General features: G+C 42.6%; 4 protein-coding genes across 5 annotated transcripts in view; 2 read left to right on the top strand and 2 right to left on the bottom strand.

The window, feature by feature from the left end:
- Positions 1-8,121, top strand: part of frmpd1b (FERM and PDZ domain containing 1b) — a 17,491-nt gene extending 9,370 nt beyond the window's left edge. Inside the window, exons 11-16 of the mRNA XM_080502090.1 lie at positions 815-941; positions 1,205-1,297; positions 1,377-1,559; positions 1,931-2,132; positions 2,345-3,319; positions 3,521-8,121. Coding sequence (XP_080358216.1) covers positions 815-941; positions 1,205-1,297; positions 1,377-1,559; positions 1,931-2,132; positions 2,345-3,319; positions 3,521-6,093 — 4,153 coding nt within the window. The 3' untranslated portion in view covers positions 6,094-8,121. The remainder of the gene's footprint in view (positions 1-814; positions 942-1,204; positions 1,298-1,376; positions 1,560-1,930; positions 2,133-2,344; positions 3,320-3,520) is intronic.
- Positions 8,122-9,261: 1,140 nt separating this feature from the next.
- On the bottom strand, positions 9,262-13,318 carry LOC308134921 (mitochondrial nicotinamide adenine dinucleotide transporter SLC25A51-like). The gene is made up of 2 exons (XM_080502769.1): positions 13,213-13,318; positions 9,262-11,688 (listed from the first exon to the last, which is right to left on the bottom strand). The coding sequence occupies exon 2, from the start codon at positions 11,629-11,631 to the stop codon at positions 10,702-10,704; it is 930 nt and encodes a 309-aa protein (XP_080358895.1). The 5' UTR covers positions 11,632-11,688; positions 13,213-13,318; the 3' UTR covers positions 9,262-10,701.
- A 359-nt stretch (positions 13,319-13,677) lies between these two features.
- On the top strand, positions 13,678-20,977 carry ints10 (integrator complex subunit 10). Of its 2 annotated transcripts, XM_080501899.1 has the most exons (18): positions 13,678-14,083; positions 14,163-14,230; positions 14,314-14,417; positions 14,805-14,944; positions 15,019-15,100; positions 15,186-15,326; positions 15,439-15,607; positions 15,761-15,930; positions 16,054-16,193; positions 16,293-16,446; positions 16,651-16,733; positions 17,218-17,373; positions 18,646-18,754; positions 18,951-19,030; positions 19,196-19,358; positions 19,492-19,585; positions 19,881-19,949; positions 20,463-20,977. In XM_080501899.1, exons 1-18 carry the CDS (start codon positions 13,955-13,957, stop codon positions 20,617-20,619), a joined length of 2,208 nt encoding a protein of 735 aa, XP_080358025.1. In that variant the 5' UTR covers positions 13,678-13,954; the 3' UTR covers positions 20,620-20,977. The 2 variants fall into 2 exon arrangements, with proteins under 2 accessions (XP_080358025.1, XP_080358026.1); XM_080501900.1 differs by lacking the exon at positions 19,881-19,949.
- A 183-nt stretch (positions 20,978-21,160) lies between these two features.
- On the bottom strand, positions 21,161-23,542 carry tlr1 (toll-like receptor 1; the record flags this gene model as incomplete). Its single annotated transcript, XM_080502488.1, has 1 exon — positions 21,161-23,542. The coding sequence occupies one exon, from the start codon at positions 23,540-23,542 to the stop codon at positions 21,161-21,163; it is 2,382 nt and encodes a 793-aa protein (XP_080358614.1).
- Positions 23,543-25,415: the final 1,873 nt, after the last annotated feature.

Here is a 25,415-nt window from a genome sequence, read left to right as displayed (position 1 = left end):
TGTTTTATGTTTACACACACGGTCACGTGGGTCACATGATACTGAAGGCAATCCAAGCTGACTATGAGTAAAGGCGGGAGGGATCCCAATCCATTACTGGGCAAACACAGTTACATGCACTTACATTTACACCTATGTACAATTTGGAGCCACCAAATCACATAAAAATGCATTTTTTGAACTACGGATGAAAACCAGAGCAGCGAGAGAAAGCCAGCATTGGAAGAATGTGCACACACCACACAAAAGGCTACCAAACCCAAGCAGGATAATAAAAAAAAAGACGTCCTCATTATGACATGAAAGCACTAACCACCATACCACTGCAGCCTGTACTTTTTATTAAATTCTTTTAGACTGATAATTTGACTATCATCATGTAATGTTAAGTTTTTTCCCATCCTAGTTCAGATTACGGTACTGAAATACAGTTTAAAGGAGAGGTTACAATTTTATTTTCTAACTTGCTTCGGTTTTCTGATATGACACATTAATCCAGAAATTGCAGAATGTCAGGAAAATATGACCTTTTAAGCTTTTGGTGAGCTATTTGATGGATTCACACAAAGCCTCAGAATCTGGTCAATTGTTATTAGAAAGGCCAAGACCTTTTGTAGCATGAGCGATGAAATCTGTGGAGAACAAAGTGTTGATCTTCTCTTTCTTAATAAACACTATCCAAACTATCGAATGCAGCATATTTCTTGATATAACTTGAATACTTGCCTACTGCATTGTTGATTTTTTTTTAGGTAGTCTAAAGACAAAGGCGTTTCTTATGATTTTCATTCCTCTGTGAATGTTATGTTGACAGAAAAGAGTTTGGCCTGGACAGCTTCATCTCTCCGACGCTGCTGAGCAACATGCGAGAGAAGGACCTGAGGAAAGCCATCAGCTATCACCTTAAAAAAATCCAGTCCCTGTTAGAGCCACGCCAGAAGGTACATTCATATTGATGAATTGAGTTGAAGAAAGCATCTACCAGGAGTTGATATTGCAATATATTTGTTATACTTTAAGGCACAAGTCACCTGCGTGACAATGACTGCTTTTTAGCTTTAAAGTTGTGTTTTGAACGACTAAACATAGTGTGAAATATAGCTGTCAGTTTGGAAGTTATTTTATTGAGGAGTCGGGGGGTCTGTGATTTGGCTTTGGTTTTCTGTCTGTCCTGTTCTTACTCTAACATACTGTGGTTTTATAGGTGATATCTGCTAATCAGGCTCGGTTGGCCTACCTCACTCAGCTGGGAGAACTCATTTCCTATGGGGGACGATCCTATACAGCTACAATGATGGTAAATTTATCGCACCTTATGTCATAAAGCAATAACCATAATACTCATTCAAACAACTTGAATTTATTTTGTAATCCAGCTTCAGGACAGAGAAGTGTTGGTCAGCTTACTGGTTGGAGCCAAATATGGGATGAGCCAAGTAATCAACCACAAGCTCAACGTGATCTCGACACTGGTCGAATTCAGCAGCATCAGCCGGGTGGAGTTGCTCACGGAGTCGGACAAAGTCAGCCTACTCCGCATCTCACTGCATGATATGAAGGTATTAAAGACACGGGATGCACATATACTGTACATGTACAAACAGTAAATCAATGAGACACTAGGTTGTATTAGGTTTTATTATTCATATGAAGAGAGACACTGACACAGATACATATAATGGATATTCATTCACCACACTGTAATAGCACCAAGGTTCATGCAAGAGTTAATATAGGTCAAGCCAGCTCATCCATCACACATACAACAGAATGTAGCCTCAGGGGTGTGTGCTAACTATGTAATGCTAATTCACTGACTCAAAATTGACTGTCTCTCCCTCCTTCTCCCACTCCATTGCCTTTTCCTCTTTTACCCTTTGACTTAAACCACTACTGCTTTACCTTATCTGCACTACCCTTCCCCTTTCAGCCATTTGCCTTACTGATGGACTCTCTGGCAGCCAAAGACTTAGGGTGTCTGCTGGGAGGCTACTGCAAACTCATGGTGGATCCCAGTGTTAATGTCTTCCGCCTGGGGCGCCCAAAAGTGAGGGTGCACCGGATACCTGCTGAAGAAGGTGTGTGTGGGAAGTTCGCCGTAATAAAGGGCGTGTGCTATGAATCCCTATCAAGTGAGCAAACCTGTTTCACTTTAAACAATCACTTTCTGGCTTTGGCCTTTTGATAGACATTTTTCCCATCACATGTATGTCACCAGCCAGTACGGGTACGGATAAAGTAAAGATTGCCATACGCTTCAATCATCATCAAATATTTTTAGGCCACACAAATACATTCTCTACAATGACCGCATGGCAATTGTCTGTCTTCCTGTTGTTGTTAGGTTATGTGTCTCGCTGCTGCAGTGACTCAGATGACTCAACAGATGAGGATGACCCAATGGATTCCCAGAGCTTCAAATGCCCAGACCCAGCAAGTCAAGATTGGGAAGAAAGGAGGAGAGAGGAGGAAGAAAAAAGGAGAGAGGAAGAAAGACTAGAGAGAGAGGAACACAGAGGCAAACAGGAAGTGAAAATAATAGTGACAACAGAAGGTAAGGAAAATGAGAGCGAAGAAGGAGGTGCAACAGGAAGTGGACTGCGTAAATTCAGCATTGTGGATGATGAAATGAACCTGGGGACCACCTGGTACCACACCGACCCACGGGTCACAAGTAGCTTTTCCAGCTTGTCAAGTGGTTCCTTGAGTGCTGCGCTAGAGGAGAGCAGCGCTGCAGCCAAAGCCACATCTCACCTCGATGTTCTCCGTGGATCACATACAGGTGAAGATCTTCCTAGCCTGGATGTTCACCACCCCTACCTCCTGGAGCCAAAACGGCACCAAGGTCCCATGCGACCCACCAACCTCAATTACCGTGGCAATGACAACTCTTGCCTTTGCTTTGCTGATCTCTCTAAAGCTGATTTCCTTCCTAGCCCACCAGGGGCCACTAGCGATGACGATGATGATGATGACGATGAAGAGGAAGATGAAGACTTGGGAGTCAAAGAGCTCAGGCGTATCTCTAAGATTCCTAGTTCAAGGGATTTGAGAATGATTGACACCATACCTTTCCAGAGATCACCAATTAAGAAAAAGAAGAAGATACCTCCCAAAGTCCCAGTCAGGACAAGTTCAATCCCTGGAGGCAAAACAAGACAGTCAGAGCAACGCCTGTCTAAGGATGAAGAGAGTCTCTATCTGACACCATCACCCAACGCCAAACCAGCTCTTTTGGTGAAAGACAATGTCTCAGAATCTGACGATGAATTTTTTGATGCACAGGAAAGATTTACTCCACCAGTTCCTGATCTATCAGGTGTGTTTACAGCAGGTTTGTTATAAATTTATAGATGGACAAGCTTCTTTCATAAAGTTTCATTGTCCTTGGTAGTATGATGTATTTTATTTTTGTTTTTTTTTAATGTGGTGGGTTGTTGTGGGTAGAGTTGTGTTGGACTACTAATAGATTTCTCTGTATGTTCTTTACTTACATGTTTTTTTTTTCTGTCTTCCAAAGATGCTGAGCTCGCTGACCGACGGAATGCCAATCGTTTGAGTGGGACCTGGAATGGACTTCCAGCTGGACCAGGGAAAGAGCCGTCATCACCCATTGCCAATAAAGCCAAATCCTCTAAACTGAAGAAGGAAGTGGAGACTCTTAAAGCCCCTCTAAATCAGCTCATCAGCAAACACTCCAGCCCACCAAAGCTATCTCAGAAACCTGAAGTCAAAGTCAAACCACCACTGGCACCTAAGCCCCAGCTGCCTCCAAAACCACAGATCATTCCTACCAAATCGCCCCAGCATGGAAGATCATATGCTCAGTGCAATGGTGACGCTTCTGGTCGTTTATCTTCTGAACTCCTGGAAATGGAGCCAGACACCATGGAATTCAAGTCTGTTACATCAGGTGGATTGCCTCTGTCACCAGCCCTGATTACAGCAGTGAGGTGTAGTAAACAATCACCACCAACAACAACACCACAAGCAGAAGAAAAAATCAAAAGGCAAGAACGCAGCCCAAAACGTAGTAAAGACTCGGTATGTCAGAACGGTGGGCATGGCATTTCCAAAGACAAACTAAACATTCCTGATGAAAAGGCACTGTCTGGAGTTGGAGGGAGAAACGACAATGACCAGCCAACAAAAAAGCCACAAAATCTAGTTTCTATCACACGTTCTAATTCAGGCACAAAGCTTGCTGTTCCACCTCCAGTGCCTCCTAAACCCAACTCTTCCATCAATCTTCACCCCTTATCAATACCTGCAAGCTCTCCTGTCTCCCCCACTGATCCAACCAAAGGAGTCTTCAAGGAATCTGTCAGTCCACCAAATGGAATCCATCCTTGGAACAGTCGTAACGGCAGCATCCAGTCAGGACCTAGAAGGGTCTCTCTGAGCCACGAGAGCCTATCACCCAAAAACACAGATGCACCGCTCACTCTTACCACCTCTCTCACCTCAACCAATTCTAAAGGTGTTGGTGGTCTTGAAAGTAGAGAATCTGAAAGATCAGGTTCAGGATCAGACCTGAGAACAAGCTCCTCCAGTCTGGGAGGTAGACTACCAGCCTCTGCCCTGAGAGGCAAGATCCAGGCTCTACCTTGGTACATGACACGGTCCCAAGAAATTCTAGGAACTCTAGACTATCCCTCCACCAGCTCCATCAATGGAGACACATCTGGATTTGGCTCTGGTCTGTCTGTTGCCAGTGGGTTATCGGACCTAAACAAAACCCCCGTCAAGGAAAAGGAAACTCCCCTCTCAAAATCAGGAAGTAAAGGGGACATTTTAGAGGATGGAGCTGAGGTTGTCATAGCAACAATTAAAGAGGCCCAGGATGTGACGTCAAATATGAAAAAGGCCAATGGGACAAATGGCTCACATCCTAATCTCAGTTTTAGGGAAAATAGCATGCACAGTGGGAGTGTGTCATCTGAGCAGCCCCAGTCACGGCCTCATTCGGCAGTGGGATTGGGAGGCGTGACTAACATGCAAATTGGAGGTGACTCACCAACCTCCTCAGTAGCAGATGGTACTCCGCCACAACAACACCGTGAGGCTTGTGGTTGCCGCACTGTTTATGCCAACTGTTTCAGTGGAGATACTGAAGAGGGTGTTAGCTTTGACGAAGAGCTCACTGTTTATGAGTTCTCCCGTCGAATACGCCCCAAACCTGCTCGATCAACTCCCGCTGTCCCTTCTCCAACGATACCTTCTCCAAAACCCAATATCCTGTCACTGCTGAGGGACAATCCTCGCCCCCTGTCTACTTTCTCCACTGCCTCCTCTGAACTTAGCCCTCTAGTTTCACAACCAGCTTCACCCACAACTTCACTTGGGGGTCCTCTTCGTCCATTCACTAACAAGAATTATGGTGGGCTGAAGGGGGGGTTTGCTTCTCTACGTCAAGATATAGACCAGCTTCTTCTGGTGTTAGAAAGGGGAGCCCTTGAACAAACAGAACAAACATGTCAAGCTCAAAAGCAGGATAGCACAGGCATAACCGTTGGGCCTGACCTCAATCACAATGGAACTACAGAGAGTTGTACTCCAGCACAAAGCCTAAGTTGTATGGGGACCACCACCATGACAGAGGCAGAACGGAGTCTTCTACAGGCAGAGGCTCGACGATTGGCCTCTGGATGTCAGCGGGCCACACGTGTAGGGTGGGCGCCCGATGAGGCCCTTCGTTCATTATCGAACAGCTTCAGTGCCCTGGTTCAGCTGTCAGCAGCCTGCCTGCGAACAAACACCTGTCCAGGTTGTGAGGCCTGCCATAAACCAAGTCTGGTGAACATGGATGAGGACGATGACAGTCAGGAGGCCATGGACAAGATAAAAGAGATTGTGGGTCTTTACCGGGAATTTGTTGGAGCAGTTGAAACAGCGGGAACTGGTGCTAGTGTTGGGGGTAAGAGTGTGAGCTTCACTGGGTCTGTACAGGGTCAAGGGGAAGCTGATGGGGTACGGCTACTGGCCAAACGCTGCACTGTGCTCATATCCTCTGTATTCGCACTCACTCAGCTCTTCCGGACACGTACACTCGACCCCCCAGACGCTCCTGGCCAAGTACCTCTCAAGTTTTGACCTGTGAACTTTAAGCCACTGATAAACCACTGACTCTCAAGGTGAGACAAGAGGAAACAGCACAGAGCAAGTTGGTGTGTAGCTCCTGTGTTTCTGTACAGTAAGTGCCATGCACACCACAGCACGCAAACAAACAGACACACACACATTACAGTCATTGATGTGGAATACATACACCAAACAAAACACAAAGTGACGAAAGACTTTGATTGCGCTGTTTCTCTTTGGACGCATATGGACTATGCATTTGTACATATGAATTTTATAATTATCTTGTAACTATCTTATTTTATGATACAATATGTGTATGTAAGGATGAATTACTCATGTACTGTATGTATTTATGTATTTATTTTTACAATATTTGCACCATGGCCTGCGATGTGCAGGTCACTGGTGAAAAAAAACAACAAAAAACAACCTATGGATGCCACTGGAATTCCTATTTACCCTTGTCGTTGAGACGGTATTACGTTAACTTTTGCTGCTTTTAAGATTTCTCCACTTCACAAGGTGTAATCTGTAAATTGTCATTTTTTTTCAAGTTTAATATTATGGTACGTTTACTGAAATACAGAAAATATACTTTAGCACATTTGGAAAATACTGACCTGATTTGTTTTAAATGTGCAGGTTTTGCACCTTTTTAATAATTTAGTTTTTCAATATTACAGGTAAATATAATGGGATACAAATCTATACCATTACACAGCAGGGAGAGCACTTTGACTGTTACAGATTGCACCTTTTTATGAGACACATACCTTTTGTGTAAAGTGTTTTTCTACCCATGTCCATGTCTAACCTGATTTTGAGTGAATGCTTCTTGGAATACCACCATTACCCACTTGTATGCAGTATTATAACATTATTCTAGTTTTCATCCAAAGGACACAACATATATATTTCCTGGGAATGCGTGGAGGCGCTTCCGGCAGCAAAACAAGGGACCTGATTATTTACGTAGTGAAAAAATGTTTTCAACTCGGCACAAAGGTGACTGTTATAAACTCTCTTCAGATGTAGCAAAGATCCAAAGTCTTAAAAACGCTGAGCCACAACTGCTCCCTTCTATGGTTTCCTCTTATGGTACACCACTTTATTGATACCATACTGACTGAGGGATGGAATGACTGCTGTACGCTGGTGTTGAGCTGTCGATATAAACTGATATATCAGTGTCCTACTCTGTCCTTACCTTAGTTTATGGCTATGCAAACATAAACTTCCCAACCCCCCTCCACGAACACTGTTTGTTTTTTGTGCTAACGTCAGAAACAATTATGGCTGCATTATGTTTGATTGAATATAATGGATGCTTTCTTTGTTTGGAATGTTGGCTTTTGTCTTGTTTCAAAGTGAAAAAAAAAAGGTTTAAAAAAAAAAAAGAAAACTTTCTGCATTATGGATTGCAACATTCTGGAAAGTTGCATGGCATTAGCATATGTCAATATAATGATTCCCGTCTATACTGATGTCTGTGAATTGTCAGTAAAAGGATTGCATTGCTCGATCAGTTTCCTGATGTACGGTGTTTACTAATCAGCCCCTCCATGTCACATGATACCAGCTCAGTTGATGAACCATCCATTTTGAAGGACCTGCTTGAGCCTCCTATGACAAAAGGGATGGTAATAAAGCCAAATCAGACTGCAGTTGTTTATACAAATAAGGTAATGGGATGAACCCTTTACAGACTGCTTAAGTGTTCACAGACAGCTGATCGAGATAGACAGTATGAATACTCTTCTAAATTGATGAGAACACTGTTGTCTTGGTGACTGATGAAATCAATACAGGGAAGCAAGACCTCACAGCTTCCAGTTGCCATGCAGTTGATGTCCAGTAGCAGAGTCCCATTAAGACATGTGTGCAATGTCTCAGGTTGGTCTCCGGTTGTTCTTCAAGCAGGCTCCAACAGTCAAGAGTCCCTGTGTCACTAACTTCTTTCTGTATGGTATAAAGTGTATGAACAGCATTTCATATTCAGACAAAACATTGTGTTTCTACATAAGCAGCCACTTTTCCGTGACCACGTACAGTTAAGTCGATGTACCAAGAAAAGTATTGTTTTGGGAATAAATGACTCACTGACTTTAACAATGCTGGTTGTTGGAAGTGTTTTGAATTTGTCCGACTCAAACTGTTTGTAAATATCTAAGCTCTTTCCACCAAAATGTAGTGTTTTTTGGAGGCAATGAATGATTTGTTAAACCTTACCATAGGCGTGCATGATTTAACAACAGAATATAAACCTGCCTACAAGCATTGCTTCTTCTTCTTTTTAAAAAAAACCCAAACATATTTGATGCAGTTCATGAGGAACACTGATTAACCTCATTTGAGTTGCTACTGAAGGCAGTGTTTTTTTGGGCATGGAGTACCAAGGCCCACTTTGTTTTCCTCATTATGGATTATCTCATTGAGTAATTCTTAAACATCATTCATCCAGAACCTGATAAACTGAGTAACAGCACTTTTACTATGGTTATTTAATACAGACTCCTTAAATAATAGATGAGGATGTGAACATTTTCAAATTATTGCCAACATAACATTCAGTGGGACACTTGTTAGGGTGAAAAGAAACAGAGCTGAGAGGCTTTATCACCAGTGGCTCAACTCATCCTTATCCAAAGTCCCCACATGTCCTTAATCTGATCATTATCTGCAATCTGACTTCCTGACAGAGTAATCTAGAGACAAGACACTCTGCATTGCCCCTCAAACAAAATGTGGTCCGACAGCAAGGGTCCTGTTGTCAGAGCCACTTCCATCTTCAAATGAGTAAAGAAAAGGAATGTTAAACCACAGTGTGGGCGACTGTTACCTCCATCTATCTTTAGTCCCCAATGTTGAGCTGGTTATCCCTTAAAATAATAAAATGTTCAGTAGTGATTTAGTGTGATTGACTCAAAAGAAGGGATTACACTGCATATTTAGGAAGGAGCAGGTTAGACAGATGTGACAGTTATGCATATATGACTCATATACAGCTGGTACTACTCTGCAGCTTCTCATTGTCAAGTTGTGTATATTTAGCCACATAAGTCAAACAATTTGTCCATATAAACACCCATATAAGAGACTTATTCGTGTTTTAATGGATTGCTTGAGAACATTTAATTATCTGGCAATCATTAGACATTGTCATCATTATGTGGTATACTTGTGCTTCAGGCAAGTGAATAACAGCATTATTCACAATCACCAAAGGTATGTCACTTTTAGAACAAAGTCTTATATTTGAGGAGAAAAAAACCTAGAAAATTCAGAGGGAAAAATACAAACAAACCATCAAACACAGAACACTCTGGACACTCGCGTTGACAAAAAAACGTCAGAAATAGGCCAAGTGATCCATTTACATGGCAGCTTGAGCTTTTTGTGCCACTGAACATTACCCTCTGCCACCGTACCGTTACTCTTCAGCCTCCATCGCTCTTTCAAGCGTCCGAGCAGCATGCCTTTCTTCTCTGGGCTGTCTTACACCGCCAGAGCTGCTGTGTGGCGGTGACTGTGTCTACTCGAGCTTGAAATCTGAGCCCATTATGTCAACAGATGTTACAGGCAGAGAGGAGGGCAAGCGTGAGAGGAGGAAATATCAAAGAGTAGCATAGGAGGTGGGAAAGAAAGCTCCACAAAAAAACAAACAAACAGCGCAGAGTTCTTACGAAGGAAACAAACACTGAGGAGCACTTTGTTTTATAGTCGAAGAAGCAGTCGTTCAAAACTTCACAAATGCAGTGACAGTGCAGAGCAGATATAATGCCACGTCCCTCTTTGAATGAACTCTTACTTGTTGTAATGGAAGCAACACATTTTTAGATAGACAAGATCTGAGCTAAAAATTTTGCTGACAAATATTTAATTGGGAACTTGTCAAACTCGCAAAGCAACACATCCTGCTAGGAGCACTTTGGGGACAAAAATTTAATGAAGACAAACTAAATTTAACAGAACATTTGCCGTAAGGTAAAACATGAGAATAGGAAGTTTTAGAAAACTTTGCCGTTTTCACTTTTTGTATCAAAAGATAATCAGCGGATCACTTTAGCATTAACCTTCTGAACATATTGAGAAATCAACGGACCAACAGTTCATTACATTCGCCTTAACAACAGTTCAGGGGGAATTTCAATGGTCAAAAGCATAACATTAAGTAGGCAGGATTTATTTATTCTGTTACAGAGGTGCTCTTAGTGAAACAAATAGATGATTACTGTTTTCAAAACACCATAGCATGGGGTGGGGGAGGGTGGGGGGGTGGAGTGCTGCTTTCTTCCCCTAGTTTTTGCACAAGGAGCAAATGAGGGCATCACAGTTGGACCCTGGCACAAGTTTCATATAGGCTGAAATGTGTAGCTTCTTTTAAAACCGCGATATTAAAAACTAACAATGACAGGTGGCTATAATACACTGACTGTTGGCCCCTTTAAGAAGTGCAACTTTTTTGCCATCTTCTTGTCATCTTTACCTGGAATCACTGTCGTGTTATGAGCGCCAGACAGCTAGTGTAAAGGCGTTACTCAATTCCGCTCTTCAAACTTGTTCTATTCCTTTGCAACAATATTAAATACTTTCCACTCTCTATTTTGATTCCTTCTCTCATAAGAGCTTCAGCAGCAGCTCGTAGGTGGCGTTGATGATGCCCCAGGAGAGCAGTGAACGGTGGTAGTTGAGGTGGGCACCTCGGAAGAGCATGGCCAGGCTGCCTCCCCTCTCTCGCCACACTGTTAACAGCACCTCTCTGCAAGGCTTGAAAGCTCCTCCGACCTGAGACTGAGCCCGGGATTTGACCACATTTAATGGATAGAACATAATGCCAAGGCCAGCCCCCAACACCCCTCCACACACAAAATCATTCACCAAATGGCCAGCCTTGTTCGTAGCTTCGGGAAGCTGCTCCTTAATGGGCCCGCGGAGGCCGAAGAACAGCACGTTGCTCGGGCCATTACGCAAGAGTATGGGTACGAGGCCCCGGTAGCACTCTCTGACGCCGTACTCGGTCAGAAGTGTCCGGAAGGTGTGGGCCGTGTTGTTGAAGCGCCCATGGTGCCGATGGTCTTGTAGGAGAGTCTGCACACGCTCAAATGGTGTTAGAATGGCCTCTGTGGTTCCTGCCAGTGCCGCAGCAAAGCTTCGCGTGACCAGCTCGGGCACGCCACCAGCCCGGTCAAGTAAAACCCGAGAGAAGTCCTCATACAGGCCAAACATGATGGCCACAGTAGTGCTCTTCTGGAGTAGTGGGGGCAGCAGGCCTCGGTAGAGATTTCTCAGCCCATCCCTCTGGAGCTGTCGAACTGCCTCGGTGGCCAGGACGCCATGCAGCTGCTGGCGAAACAGCACCTTCTGGATGGGGAAGGTGATCACGATGTTGGTGAAAGCTGCAATCGATCCACAGACATAGTGCTTCCCCTGATGCCCCAACCTGGTGCTCAGAGCCCCAGCAGGCAGCAGGGAATGGCCTCCTTTTGTCAGGGCAGACTGGGGCTGAGGTGTCCGGGCAGACTCCGAGTCCATGGTGCTAACAGCCATGAGAGGCTCAGTGCACCACAGCTTTATTTTCCAGCATCACACCAGTAATGCATACATCTGTAAGACATGTGAAATGCTCGTGTTAGTTACTTGATGTACGTATATCCAAACGTATATCTTAACTGAAGATGCAGAGAAACCCAATTTGCTTAGAACATTTGACAGTGACCTAAAAAGACCATCACACCTAAAATGTATTATCGTAGAATCCTTTTTAACATCACTAAATATACAAATCTGCAGGACAGAATTAAAATAATGGAAGTTCTCTTTGAATATACAGTAACCGACGTCTCATAACGAGAATATCAGTCACTATGAAACAGGCTGTTGGCCATGAAATGTTACGAGTTTGGAGTCTGAGGTACATTGAACTGTTTGATCACGGTTACCTGCCCCAATCTTGTATGAGCCAGGCTGACCTCACTACATACTGATAAGCAATATTATACAACAGACTGAACTGCGCAGCCGAAGTCAAGAGGAAAGGGGAGGTACAGCTGCAAGTCAAATGTGTTTGCGCAAAAGAGCACCCTCTATTTGACATGATCAAGTTTCAAAGGCAAAATCTTTTTTTAAGCATGAAAGAATTTCGCAATGCACCAGCTCGCTTTACATCAACAATAAGACATTCTTTTTTTTTTTTTTTTTAAACAAGAAGTTTAGTCTTATTATGTAAAGCAAGCGGTCTGCTACTTCTATACATAGGCCAGGAAGAAGGCTGTGCTGGCAATGCTGTGGGGTCATCAGAGGTCATGGCAGACCAACCAAAATACCACAGCAGAAATCTTGACACACAGCAGATTCAGGTCAGTATGATGGACTGCAAACGATGCTAAAGACGTTAATTAATTCAGACACCACCACACACACATATATATATATATATATATATATATATATATTTTTTTTTTTAAAGGAATCAATTTAAAAAGTTAAGCAAATATGAAAACTGTATTGTGAACTGTCGTTTTAATCAGAAGACATGCGTCGTGATCAGTCACTTAATTTTAGACTCGATTTGTTGCATATATATTAATGTCGACTCCACAGCTGGATGCTGAGTTATTAAACTCCATCTGCACTGAACACGCCCCGTATGCACAGTTTTCCTGGAAGCTGCCTACTTGACGTGTCACGCCTGTTGTTATAGCAAGCTACCATTCAAGGTGGATAAAGACAGAGTATACACATGTTAGAGACACACGCACACACACACGCACGCACGCGCGCGAAGTGCATGTTACTGCAGGTGGGGCGATCCAATACCCAGCTGCTCCATCATCGACTGGCAAGATTTATCCTTTAAGTCAAAACACTGAAATACTAGGCTGGCAGGGCTTGTTAGCTTCACGGTGCGAGCGACCGCGCCTCGACACATGGCTATCTAACAGCCAGAAGGGAATTCTCACACCACATAATAGCTGCATGCTACGGTAAGGTGTCTTCCTAGCATGCTAAGTGGCTAATCTGACCAGTGTCAAAACGGACGGTTGATGATTGGTTGGAGACAGACTCGGTGGACAACAATCAAATGTCAAGCGGCCAACGAGCTTTTTGGGTCGTGAATAAGTCCTTTACCTGTTGCGTACACCAGTGTGTCCTCTCCCTGGACATGTAGAAGGCCACTGGCAGGGTGTTTGGGCCCCTGCTGTAGGTCGTGTCTGCTGCCCCACCAGAAGCGAAGGCGGAAGCAGGTGACAGCAGCAGCGCATGCTCACTGCAACACGTCTGACAGCTAATCTATGTAGCAGCAGACGTTTTTCACAGTCGCGACCCCAGTTTTCTTTATTATTGAAAGGTCGCAGTGATTCGTTTGGGTGCATCAATTGTGGCAGGCGACGCGCATATCATAGCACGTGAATGTTAAGCAAGTACATTTTTAGGATTGTTTTGGTGCTACGAAACCACTAGCCCCTGAGGGTTGTATCGTAAAGCGACGCTGCACGTCGGATTTTACGACAGCGCAGTGACGTCATCAAATGGCGATCGTGTCGAAAATAAATGTGTAGCTTTGTCTGGTCAATTCATAGACTTGGAGCTTATTTCGGGTTTAAATATCAGCGATATTAATGTTTATGAAAGGTAATTGACAAATAGAGCTGTTTAATGTGTGTGGTCAACATGTAAACTGTTTGTAAGCAATCTGATGCGAGCTCGCTGTGTTGCTAACCGAGAACAGGTTTCTAACGTGAGATTTATTCAGCATCTTTACATTGATCACCAAGGAGGCTTGTGCGTCTATAAGGAGCATCAAACTGCAACTACAGCTGCGTGTGTGGTCGCTTTTCGCTTTATTTAGCAATTGCTGGAGTAAGCCGTCATGTCAGCGCAGAAAGACTGCGAGTTTTTAGTGAAAAGAGCCCGCGAGCTGGTCTCGGATGATCCTTGTGCGGCCAAAGCCTGGCTCATCACAGCCAGAACCCTTTACCCATCGGACTTCAACATACAGGTAACCTTTAACATAATCCCGACCTTTATAAAACAGGTCTATGTTGACGCATCTGTTATAATTGACATTTTCGTCACAGTATGAAATGTACACAATTGAACGCAATGCCGAGAGGACAGCTTCAGCAGGAAGACTGCTGTATGACATGTGAGTGGAAGTGCACCCATCTCTTGATCCAATGACATGTACTGAGTCAACTAACATTTGCCAATATTCCATTCGTCCCTGAGGTTCATAAATTTCCCGGATCAGCCTATTGTTTGGCGTGAGATCAGTGTCATCACAGCTGCCCTTCGCAGTGACTCTCAAGACAAACAAGCACAGTTTCTACGAGGTGAGCACAGTAAGACCTACTATGAGGTTATCTTACAAAGAGTCCAAATTACCACACAAAGTCACCACAGAGAGACATAACTTCCAGATCCATCTGAGCCTGGTTCCAGAGGCCTAAACCACAGGGATGCTCACATAGTGACAAAAGAAACACAAAATGCATCTACAGAAAGTTGTAAAACTGCAGCAAAGAGAAACAAAATTGACCCAAAAGAAAAGATTTGATTTAAGGTGATTTAAAAAGATATATTTAGTGTGATTGGAGACATTTGTATACTTGGCAACATTCTCACTGTGAGAATTGTGATTCTGTAGTGGGTATAGTCATGAAGAGAAAAAAATGTTTTCCTTTTTGGAGTCTAAAGAGTGTTTCATGTGTCTCATCCAGGACTTTTTGAGACACTGCCGGGTCGTGTTCAGTGTGAGATGCTGCTGAAAGCCACAGAACAGTGTTTCAACACTTTGGAGAAGGCAGAGATGCTGCTGCTCCTGCTGAAGCGCTTTCCAGAGTCTGTGGTTCAACACGGGGTATGGATTTAAACCACAAATCTTTGGTTTTAGCTTATTTAACAATATGTGCTGACAACAGGCTCCGTTTTCAGGTTAATTTAGGCGAGACATTATTGGAAGCAGAGGTATCGGAGAATGTGGAAACTCCTGTCAACTGCTTCAGAAAACTTTTTGGTCAGTGAATGTTATTAAAAGTGTTTTTGCTCATTTAACCGAGACATCGCCCACTTCACACTGAACTGTTTATTTGCTTTTGCAGTGTGTGATGTCCTTCCTTTGGTCATAAACAACATGGACATGCGCTTGCCGGCGAGCCTTATGCAGAAATACATGCTGAAAGCAGCTGAATTCTACATCGGGTACGTTACCCGAGGACCCTCGGCTGACGTGCAAATACAAGGTAAAGTTGAATGGTGCCCTTTTGTTTTGCTACAATAGGTTTTAACAGTCTGATGTCGGTATTCTTTGGCATGTTGACAGCATGTAGTTTTCTCTTCTTCCTTTCTTTCAAGCCTCTCAAGAAGGTCTGAAGTCACCCAGTGTTTCCCGCACAGCTCAACGTTATGTTATTGATGGTCTATCAGAGAAATCGTCCCTGGTGGCAGAGCCCTGGGAGAGGCTGTTGGACATCCTCGCTGTGGTTGGAGCTCGCTGCGAGTGGCAGGGAGACAAGGGACAGAGGTAAATGTAGCAATCTTTTCTGATCCGTTGATCCGAGTTGAGGAAAATCTAAATATCGTGTGTTTTACATCATATAAAAGATCATTTGACTGTTGAATGGTTATTGATATTAAAAGTATACTTTTGAACATTCTGTGTATGTGTGTGGTCTAGGAGTTATATGGACATGCTGCAAAGAGTTAAAGAACTGTGTCGGTACTTGCCTGGTCTGGAGGGAGACACGAGGTCCCGCTGCTGCAGTCAAATCGTCACCTGCGCAGCACTTGTCCTCTTCCGCAGCGCCTTCCTCTACATCTCGGCTGTACAACCCGCACTGTTCCAAGGTCAGTTTTTTCGCTTCGCAAGCACACATTCCTCTCCATTTGCTCATTTTCGTCTAATTCTTATGGCTGTGCATCTCTTTTCAGTAAAGTCTTCCGATCACACTGAGTGTTTTTCTCCTGTAGGGGTAAATGCGTTGAGTTCAGGGCCGTGGATCCTTGTTGAGGATTTGAGCTCAGTGTACAGTGAATTGGAGCTGGATAGAGGAGTAGTAAAACATGCTCATAAGAAACGCAAACTGGCTGATGGGAGAGAGAGAACTATGGTATGTAATGATGGAAAATCTGATTCATGGTTCTTGCATGATTATTTTTAAACTACAGAAAAAAAAGATCTATTTGGTGGTTTGTTGCTGTGCATATAGAGCTCAGATGATGAAGAAGTGGCAGGGAAAGGACGCGGACGACATATTTTTTTGAACAAGACCGAGATGCCCAGCTGGGCAGAGACTTTGGAGAGTTTTCGCACAGCAAGAGAAAGTTGGGACCTCCTTCATTCCCACGATGGCCTGGAAAGTGGTAAGCAGCAGTACATTTTTCTTTTACATATATCTATATTATTCATTTACACGTCGAAACAGCGATCAGTCATGGTATTGTAATATTACAGAACAAGGTTCATAAGAGTTTAGTACTATTTATCATAAAGAATGACTCTTTATTTCTGGATTGATGCTCTGATTACATATCAATAAAATAGTGCTTTGTTGTCATGTCTGTTAGAGTTTAAGAAGATTTGTGTTGCGTGGAAGACAGACACCTGGCTGTGGTTCAGAATATTCCTTACAGACATGATTATTTACCAGGTGAGAAACTGCTTAATCTTTTTCTGTTCACACTTATTGTTTCTGTGCAGTAATAATTTGTGACTATTACCAGTATTTACTTATAAAATGGTTAAGTCTTGACCTTTACTATGGGCAGCCTGGGTTAAAGACCCAGTTGTGACAAGAGGGGCTGTAAAAACCATCAAGTTTATGGTGCAAGTTGCAGTAATTTGCTGTGATGGACAGAACAGAAACTATTACCAGTGATTGTTTATAATAGATTGTGTCACTTCAAGAATCAAAACATTCAGAATGAATGCATTTGATCAGTGAGTGAAAAATATTGCCATTCAAAGTGCAGCAAAAGGGAACAATATTTTATTCAGTATTTACAAAATAAACCAATTGTAGCTTTTAGTCTAGTGAGTCTGCATATTAATCCTGATGAGGAGATTCTCCTCCACATACACTTACATGTGCATTCCGAGCCTGTGCTGACACACTGAGGATCTGTGGTCTCCAGGGACAGTACCGTAAAGCCCTCTCCAGCCTGCACCAGATGGCTGCAGTCCAGCAGCCTCAGCCCGGGCAGCAGAGTCCCTCAGGTCAGATCACTCTGGAGCACCACAGGGCCCTCATACAGCAGGCGTCCTGCCACTACGCTCTGGGAGAGTACAAGGTACATACATTCACACCAGTACAACGTTAGTTTTGTGAAGGGCGACGTGTCGATGTAAAGGTCAGCGACCCACGTTTGTGTTTGGTTAATTATGTTTTGTTATTACATTTTCTTGCACCTCACGTAATTCTAAGATACCCAAAAAAGCTTGTTAGGTTTTTTTTGGCTACTGCATTTTAGTTGTTAGTATGACTATGTTGTAGATGATTATGTGTCTGTATTTGCCCTGTGGCCCAGCGATCTTTATGCTGTATGCTGACTTTTGCTTCATTTCAGATGAGTTTGGTTCTTTCCTGGTGTGTGACCTAATTAGGATAAACGCTGCATAAATGTTGGATTTTCAGATATTTTAAATAAAATGTATTTGTTGTTGCTTTCATAGCAATCAATTCCTATAGCCTTTCTGGCCGACACATTTCCAGTGTATATATTTTCAGTGACCCATTGCTTCACGTATGCTGAATGTGGAGGCCTGATCAGGAATCTGGCCAGCCAAGATTGGAATTCCAATCAAATATATCTAATTCAAACACAAATGATAGGATGAAGTATAACCTATTTAGTCCTACCACTCCCCCAATATTCAATAATCACATTTTAGAACCATCCTATTACTTACTTAATATAATTGTATCATATTTATTTGCAGATTATTTCCCATTTGTACATTATGGCTTTGTTACATAGTTAAATTGTTTTAATAAATAATCTGTTCGTCAGCTGTTTTCTAATGATGTTCTTGGGAATGACTGTATTCTTAAAGTTAACATGGAATTCCAATCTGGGCCAGCCGGATTCTAGATCGAGGCAGATTCCACTCAAGGCCTCCATATATATAATAATATTGTTTATTCATCAATCATAAAACATTAAAATTAACTGATTGGCATATACACTGGATGTAATTAGTGCTAGTATTAAAAAAATGTCATCCTTCATGTGCCAAGAGCCACAAAATGTATGTGGTCTTTTCCAGCTGGCCTGCAGGTGGTGTGAAAGTTCAGATTAGCATTGAAACGTATAAAGGCTGTTAGTTTTACCAGTTTATTCTCATTAAACTACAGTTTTGATATGTAGTTCACCAATTACTCTGTCATTATTTAGTGAAGAAGCCATTTTCAATTGATTAAATAAATACAAGTTTATAGATTAGGATTGTTTTTCTTTCAATTGCCATGTCAAATAAATGTGTACTGAAAACATAAAAACATGGCTTTAACTTGGCAATATTGTACATAATGTAAATATATTGTCTGCTTTTGTGTTAATAAGAGGGCCTGTGAAAAGCTGCTTGATGTAGTCGGTGCACTGATACCACCAACCCAAGAACCAACGAAGGCCTCAGAGGACCAAGGGAGAGTGAAGACGAAAACTAGGAAAGGTACATACTTGCAACTTTCAATCTGTTGAGATTCTTTATATTGTTTGTATTTGTGAATATTAATGTGCCACTGTAAGCACAAATACAACAGTTTTATCTCTTGAATGCCAACGACCGTAGTTCAAAATGTAATAATGTCACCATTCCCCGTGTGACTTCGGAACACTGATACCTCTTTTCTTTCTGGCTGGAAAAGGCAATGACCTGAGATTGCTGCCCTGCACCTGCAAAGCTGTGTTGCCTTTCTGTCTCCAGCTCATGTTGGCATGCTTCAAGGTAACTTCGATATGAATGTTTGTGGAAATCAATACGGTTTGCGGGTTTTTATTGACAAGTGCATACACACTGGAGGATATTTGTGCTTTATTACAAAGGAGCATTGATTTAAATGTGAACCCCGTCTGAACAATCTGCCTTTAATTTTGTTTTTTTTATTTTCAGCTCCGTGCCTTCACAGACAACCGCGATGACCTGTCCCTTGGTCACGTCATCGTCCTTTTGCAGCACGACTGGCCGCAGGGGGAAGTGCTGTTTCTCAAGTCATTAGATAAAATCTGTCAGCAGGGAAGCTTCCAATACGAGAATTTCTTCAACTACGTCACCAGTATCCTTTCTTTCGACTGCGCCTGAATGTAAAGGGATGAGGTTGTCATCTGCTGTCTGTTGGACCACTGTCTCAGCTGTCGGCGTTGCCACAGTTTGGATGTTGGTTTCCATAAGCTCATGATGTTTCTCAGACATCGACATGCTGGAGGAGTTTGCATACCTGCGTACTCCAGAAGGAGGAAGGATTCAGCTGGAGCTGCTCCCCAATCAGGGAATGCTTATTAAGTAAGCGACTCGTAATCTGAGATTTCTCAGCGGACATCGCGACCCGACACCCTCCCGTTCTGTCGGCGGTGTTCTTAAAAGAGGGCTGTGTTGTTGACTGATTTGAGTAGCCATTGCCTGTGGGGAAAAAAAAAAAAGATTTACTTTTAATTTGAAACCAAGTTGTTAACAGAGTGGGCCTCATAAAGAGGAAGATGGTAAAATAAATCAAAGTGAAGCTGCTGAATTGCTGTAGAAGTAAAGACAGTTGAATGCACCCGCACTGACAGAGTTGTTGAATATTGCTGTCCCTCAGGAACCCTAGTCCCGCCCTGGGGGTGGAGTTAAATACCCTACTGCTACAAGGGGTGCAGACCATGGAAAGGTACCCCAGGCCCCTCCTCCCACAGTCCCCATCCCGCCCAACGATCACCTTTCCTTCATTCCCAGCTGCAAGGCTTGTCATCCCCTGAATTTTGATTTGGGCCTGTCATTTTACATCAAGCTGTAGTTGTTTTTTTGGTTTCCTGTCAGCATTTGTTTATTTGAACCATGACTTGTCTTTCTGTGGTCATTACCGTTGTTCTTGTTGATATTTGAGGATGGTGTCGGTGTTGTTATACAGTCAGTTTAGTTTTCTGCCCAATCATGATCTCATTTCATCTGTGGACATGTTTTATGTGGGTTTGATTTAATATAATGAAACATGTTTAAACATGACTGGCTGATTTATGTGTGTGAGGTAAAAGCAACACGCTGTTTTCATGACATTGTTTCTACTACATAATCCAGTGTCTGTTTATGAAAACCAGCCCATAAGAGTAGATGTCTGACATCTATGTTTTTGTTTTTGTTTATTGATTAAAAAAAAAAAAAAAAACTCTTTTCACTCTTGCAGGCACCACACTGTGACCAGAGGGATCACCAAAGGAGTGAAGGAGGACTTCCGTCTGGCCATGGAGAGGCAGGTTTCACGCTGTGGAGAGAACTTGCTCAGTGTGCTTCACCGTTTCTGCATTAATGAGAAAATAATCATCATCCAGTCTCTTCCTTGACTCTGGGTCTGTGGCTTTTCAAACTTTTCACGGGCAAGACAAAGTTCGACTGACTTTACAAGTCCAAAAATAGTTTCTGAGTTAAAGGAGACCTCTACAGCTTTTGGGACTCATCAAACAAAATTGAACTCTGAAGAAAAGAATAAACGCCTGTGTTCTCTGTTCCTTGCCTTAGAAGTGGATCTGCCATTCACAGACGTCCAGTATGTGGTGCAGTTGTTTTCATTGTTAGTGTAACGTTGATCGCCCACAATGTCTCCTGTTGTTCGGTTTGGTGGGTGTCAGTATTGATAAAAGAATCAAATGGATTTTTTGCTACTGTTTGGTAAAGTTTATTTTTTATAACATTGTTGATGTTTTTGTGAGATTATACAGTCAATTAAATATGATCTGAATCGTTCAAATCTATTGACATCAATCATTCATATGTGCCGTTTGCGCATCAACTGCATTCACAACAAGTTTAAACATCAAGTGGTTATATGTAAAAAAAAAAAAAAGCAAGCAAAAAAGAAGAAGAAGCGAGCTCTCTTTGTGAAACTTATTCTTGTATTTGTTCCGCTGGTGCGTCTGACAGGTCGGCCTGTATTGCCGCTCTGAGGTTTGCCCAGAACAGCCTCTGTTTGACTCTGTCCTGGGGCCACTCCAGGTAGGTGTGGCGGCTCATCATGGACTTCAGCTGGTTGTACTTGGATGGGATCAGGTACTGAGGCAGAGGCTCCAGCAACACTAACACGATGCTGTCGGGTCCTCGGGAAAGGCGCTGGTGGCTGGCGAAGTAAAGCTCATAATGGCACCACTCACTCTTGACAAAGTGAGCCGAGAGCACAAACACTGCTCGCCAGCTCTTCTCCACACAGCTGATGATGTTCTCAATAATAGTTTTTCCTGGCACAAAGTTTTTTTCGTGGTAGGAGATTCTGAGCCCTCCTTCGAGATTAGGAAGAAGGTCTTTGTGCACCCAGTCGGCATCATGCTGACTGTAGGACACGAATGCGTGGAACTCGACACCCACTAGATCTTCCGCTCCAACTTGCCGTATTCTTGCGCGATGTTTGGCTCTGGTCCACTGCCAGATCATGCCGATGTACCAGGGAACATCTAGATGGCGACACAGGGCCACAATTGTCACAATAAGAATGGCCGCTGGGACCAAGATGGCGGCTGCGAGGAGCCAGACGTTGCATAAGACATCTGGGATCCAGAATTCCCTCAGATTTGAGTTTCTAACAGCCTCTGGGTAGCTGCAGCGATAGCCCAGAGGCCAGTTTATTATTTCAATGCCAGAGGGGTATTTCCTTTCTGATGTAATCCCGAGGCTAATGAAGTCTCTCAGAGAGCAGGTGCAGGTGAAGGGATTGTCACTGACGTCAAGGATTTTCAGTTTGGGGCAGGTTTCCAGCTTGTTCATAGACGGGACATGAAGGGAGTTTGACTTGATCAAAAGCTTGTTCAGGGCAGGGAATGTATTACAAGCTGGCAGCTCTCGCAGCTTGTTGGCATTTAGATTCAGTGAAGAAAGGTTTTTCAGGTGAAAAATAGACGACGATATTGCAAGAATCTCGTTGTTTTCAAGGTCCAGTGTCTGTAGATTTTTTGGGAGACATTTAAAAACGGACTCGGTCAAACCATTAGAAGACAGGTTCATAATGGTAATACCAAGGGGCCAAAAACATTCAGAGGAACCATCATAGAGTATGGAGTTGAGGCTGAGGTCCAGATGTTGCAGTGACCTCATGTACTGAAAACGCTTGCTTAATATGTGAAGACTTTTAAGATTGTTGTCTGCAAGACTCAAATTTCTCACATTGGCCAAATGCTCACATTCGAGCGTCTGTTGTTGCTCTACTCTGGAAAAGATCGAGTCAGACAGGGCATCATGGGAGAGGTCCAGGTGGAGGATAGGACTTGCAGATTTTGGACAAGTCATGTAAATGAGCGACGTCTCCACGATTGCCAAACTCTTGACTGGCAGGCTGATGAAGAAGTTGTAAACTGCCTCCTGTGAAAAGATAAAAGACTTCACCACAGCCCGTCTGGCTGTGAAGGACTTCATTTTTGACGTCTTGGGTACCGACGTTTCTCGAAAAGGCAGGTTGTACATGACTACGTCAGAGGCACTGACATGAGCAATGTTTTTGTGCAGAGTCACATTTAGGAATTCGGTTAACTCACTCCAGGTGATGGATATCTTGTTTAAATAAAGGTGAGAAGTGTAAATTTCTACTCTCTTGCTCAACTGCTCATTCAAGGTTTTGTAGTCTGTCAAATTCATCAGCTCCACTTCAACGAAAAGCATCAGTGCATCAGAAACCAGATCAGGATCCATTGTTTGAGAATGGCTGAAGACTACCTGAAGCCTATGAGCATGGACGCCCTTCAGGCTTCCTGCTTCATACTCGAGTTTGTCTTCCAAGGAAAGACTCAACGTATGTAGATTGACTTTAGCAAGGTTCTCGAAATCACCCACACTGATGTTTACGGCTCCAACTGCTAATCTCTCCAGTTTTGCCAGGCGACTAAACTCACTCCCCAAACTCATGGTAGGAAACTTGTTCCAGGTTAAGTTTAGCACCAGCAGGTTCCCCGTGTGGAGCAGGTACAGTTGACCCGACAGGTTCTTCAGACCGTTGCGAGACAGGTCCAGATTCTCCAGGAGAGGCGTGTACGTAAACGTCTCTGCGTCAATGTCCTCCAGTCTGTTCCAGGACACATTCAGGAACTTCAGGAGATACGTGTTTTGAAAGTCTCCGCTGCGGAGCTGCGTTATTCGGTTGCATGACAGATCCAAAGACTCGGTCGTGTCTGGCAAGTCTGGAGGCACAGATGAGAGGTTTTGGGAGGAACGATCTACAAAGCTGTTGGGGGATGAAACAGTCTTCTGGAGCAACACCAAGAAAGCTGTCGTCCAAAAGACAACCATTGTCAATCCCATTGTTTGCCTGGTAAAAAAGAAAAAAAAAAAAAGGGAAAAAAGATCATGTCATTATTGGTTTAAACATTTCCCTACCAGTTCATCTAATATATGAAATGTACAACTCTTCATACAAGTTGCTGTCGACAAAATAAAAGAACTCGGGGAGCCTTCGGCCTTCATGTGAGGCCCCTAGCTCGTGTCACTCATCAGTCCCTTCCCGGAACCCTGATCCTATCTTGCTGTCCAAGTTAATCGGCTCAATATAAAGTAGTTGATTCACCTAATGCTTCTGTGATTTTGGTTCATCCTCCGTTAAAGGTTTACAATCCTGTGGTCAACTATTCTGTAGTCAATAAATGGCCTGGGCTCCTTACACTTCTGCTTCTGTTCTGTTCTGCTTTCAGGTCATGAAACAGCCACAATTATGACCCTGTGTGCTTTTCACAAAACAATAAACCCACAAAAAATGAAAAGAGAAAATCTATCTACATCTGATTGAAAACAGAACATTAACATCTTTATGGGACTGATATTTCTGGCATAAATGTGCTTTTAGACCGCTTTAATTGTTGTGCCTTAGACTTTTGTCTGAGACATTTGCAAATGAGTAAAGGACTAACTATGTAATTTAAGCTGAAAGGTAATCGACAGGAATGAACATAAAGTTGTATGTGATCTGTTGAAATGGTTTAATAATTGTTTCCTCTTCGAATTCCACTGGAAATGTATGAATACTGACATTTTAGTCAGCTTTTCAATGTGCAGTTCAACTAATTAGATTGTTCTTTTAATATAACCTAATTTTTAATATCATGTACAAACCGCATTGCTCTTTATTTAACCAGACGATACTTTTGTGTTTTTCTTTTAACAGGGTTAAACAGATGCATGAGCATTGAAATAAACCACTACACACAGCAATTATCAAATAGTACAAAAACAGACAGAAGGGACCACTGACCTGTGTTGAGCGCTGATGGATTTTCAGTAGAAAGGTCATAGATTCCACATGTTGAGTTTTCAAACCTTAATTCTCTGGCGTCTGTACTCCGTCCAACAGATTTTTCATTTGTGGAGAATTCAGAAATTTCAACATGAAGAGAAGTAGAAAAAAGTATGTACTGAAAATCTCATCAAATGAATGCAATAAACAAAAAAACAAAACAAAAAAAAAGTAAATTAACCAGAAACATTTGAGATAAAATGTCAACCATAATTTCTTTTGCCGGATCTGCTGTTCTCGTGAACTGGGTTCTCAGAGACAGTGAGAGGAAGCAGGTGCAGAAATGAAAGCCTTTCTGGGGTTCATTAGACTTTTCATTTCCCTTTTATAACTGAGCACGTTTGCTTTATGTAAAAGAAGGAAGCGACTTCTCTGTTTTATACTGATGACCAGTATGTGGGAACAGTATGTATATTAAGTTCAGTCTCTCTGAACTTAATATAGTCTCTCTTGATCAAAACCTAAATAAAATTTAGGTTTTGATGACAAATGTATTACAAAAATAACTGAGATTGTTTTCACTTGATGAGCGGACGTATACATGCACAGGAAAGAGTGGAACAGACTTAGTTTTGTCTGCTTTTCAGTGACACTGAAGTCATTCAACGAAAACCAAATCTGCAAGAATTAGCATCTGTTGGTTTATTTTTGTAATAAATAAATTAAATAGTTCACTTTCATCCAAAGACTTACAAACCCAGAGAGGAAAATGTATCCTCAATATGTTAGGTCACATATTCTTTAAGCTTAAAACTCCCATGTGTTTTATGCTTGTAGTATGGTTTGATATAGACTTAAATCTATATGTGCATATGTTTTAGACTCATTTATATAATGATATTACTCTGCCCTTTATTACTCTCATTTTGACTGTTT

Source organism: Blennius ocellaris (genome assembly GCF_963422515.1).
Source record: "Blennius ocellaris genome assembly, chromosome: 9".
In the NCBI taxonomy this organism is placed as follows: Eukaryota; Metazoa; Chordata; class Actinopteri; order Blenniiformes; family Blenniidae; genus Blennius; species Blennius ocellaris.
This window is presented reverse-complemented; position numbering and strand designations above follow the sequence as displayed.

Bases quoted from the DNA above. Each gene is read 5' to 3' on its own strand.
- LOC308134921 (XM_080502769.1), bottom strand. From the start codon at position 11,631: ATGGCTGTTAGCACCATGGACTCGGAGTCTGCCCGGACACCTCAGCCC.
- ints10 (XM_080501899.1), top strand. From the start codon at position 13,955: ATGTCAGCGCAGAAAGACTGCGAGTTTTTAGTGAAAAGAGCCCGCGAG. The intron at 17,374-18,645 runs GTACATACATTC...TGTGTTAATAAG, and splicing joins ACGCTCTGGGAGAGTACAAG to AGGGCCTGTGAAAAGCTGCT. The intron at 19,950-20,462 runs GTACCCCAGGCC...TCACTCTTGCAG, and splicing joins GGGGTGCAGACCATGGAAAG to GCACCACACTGTGACCAGAG.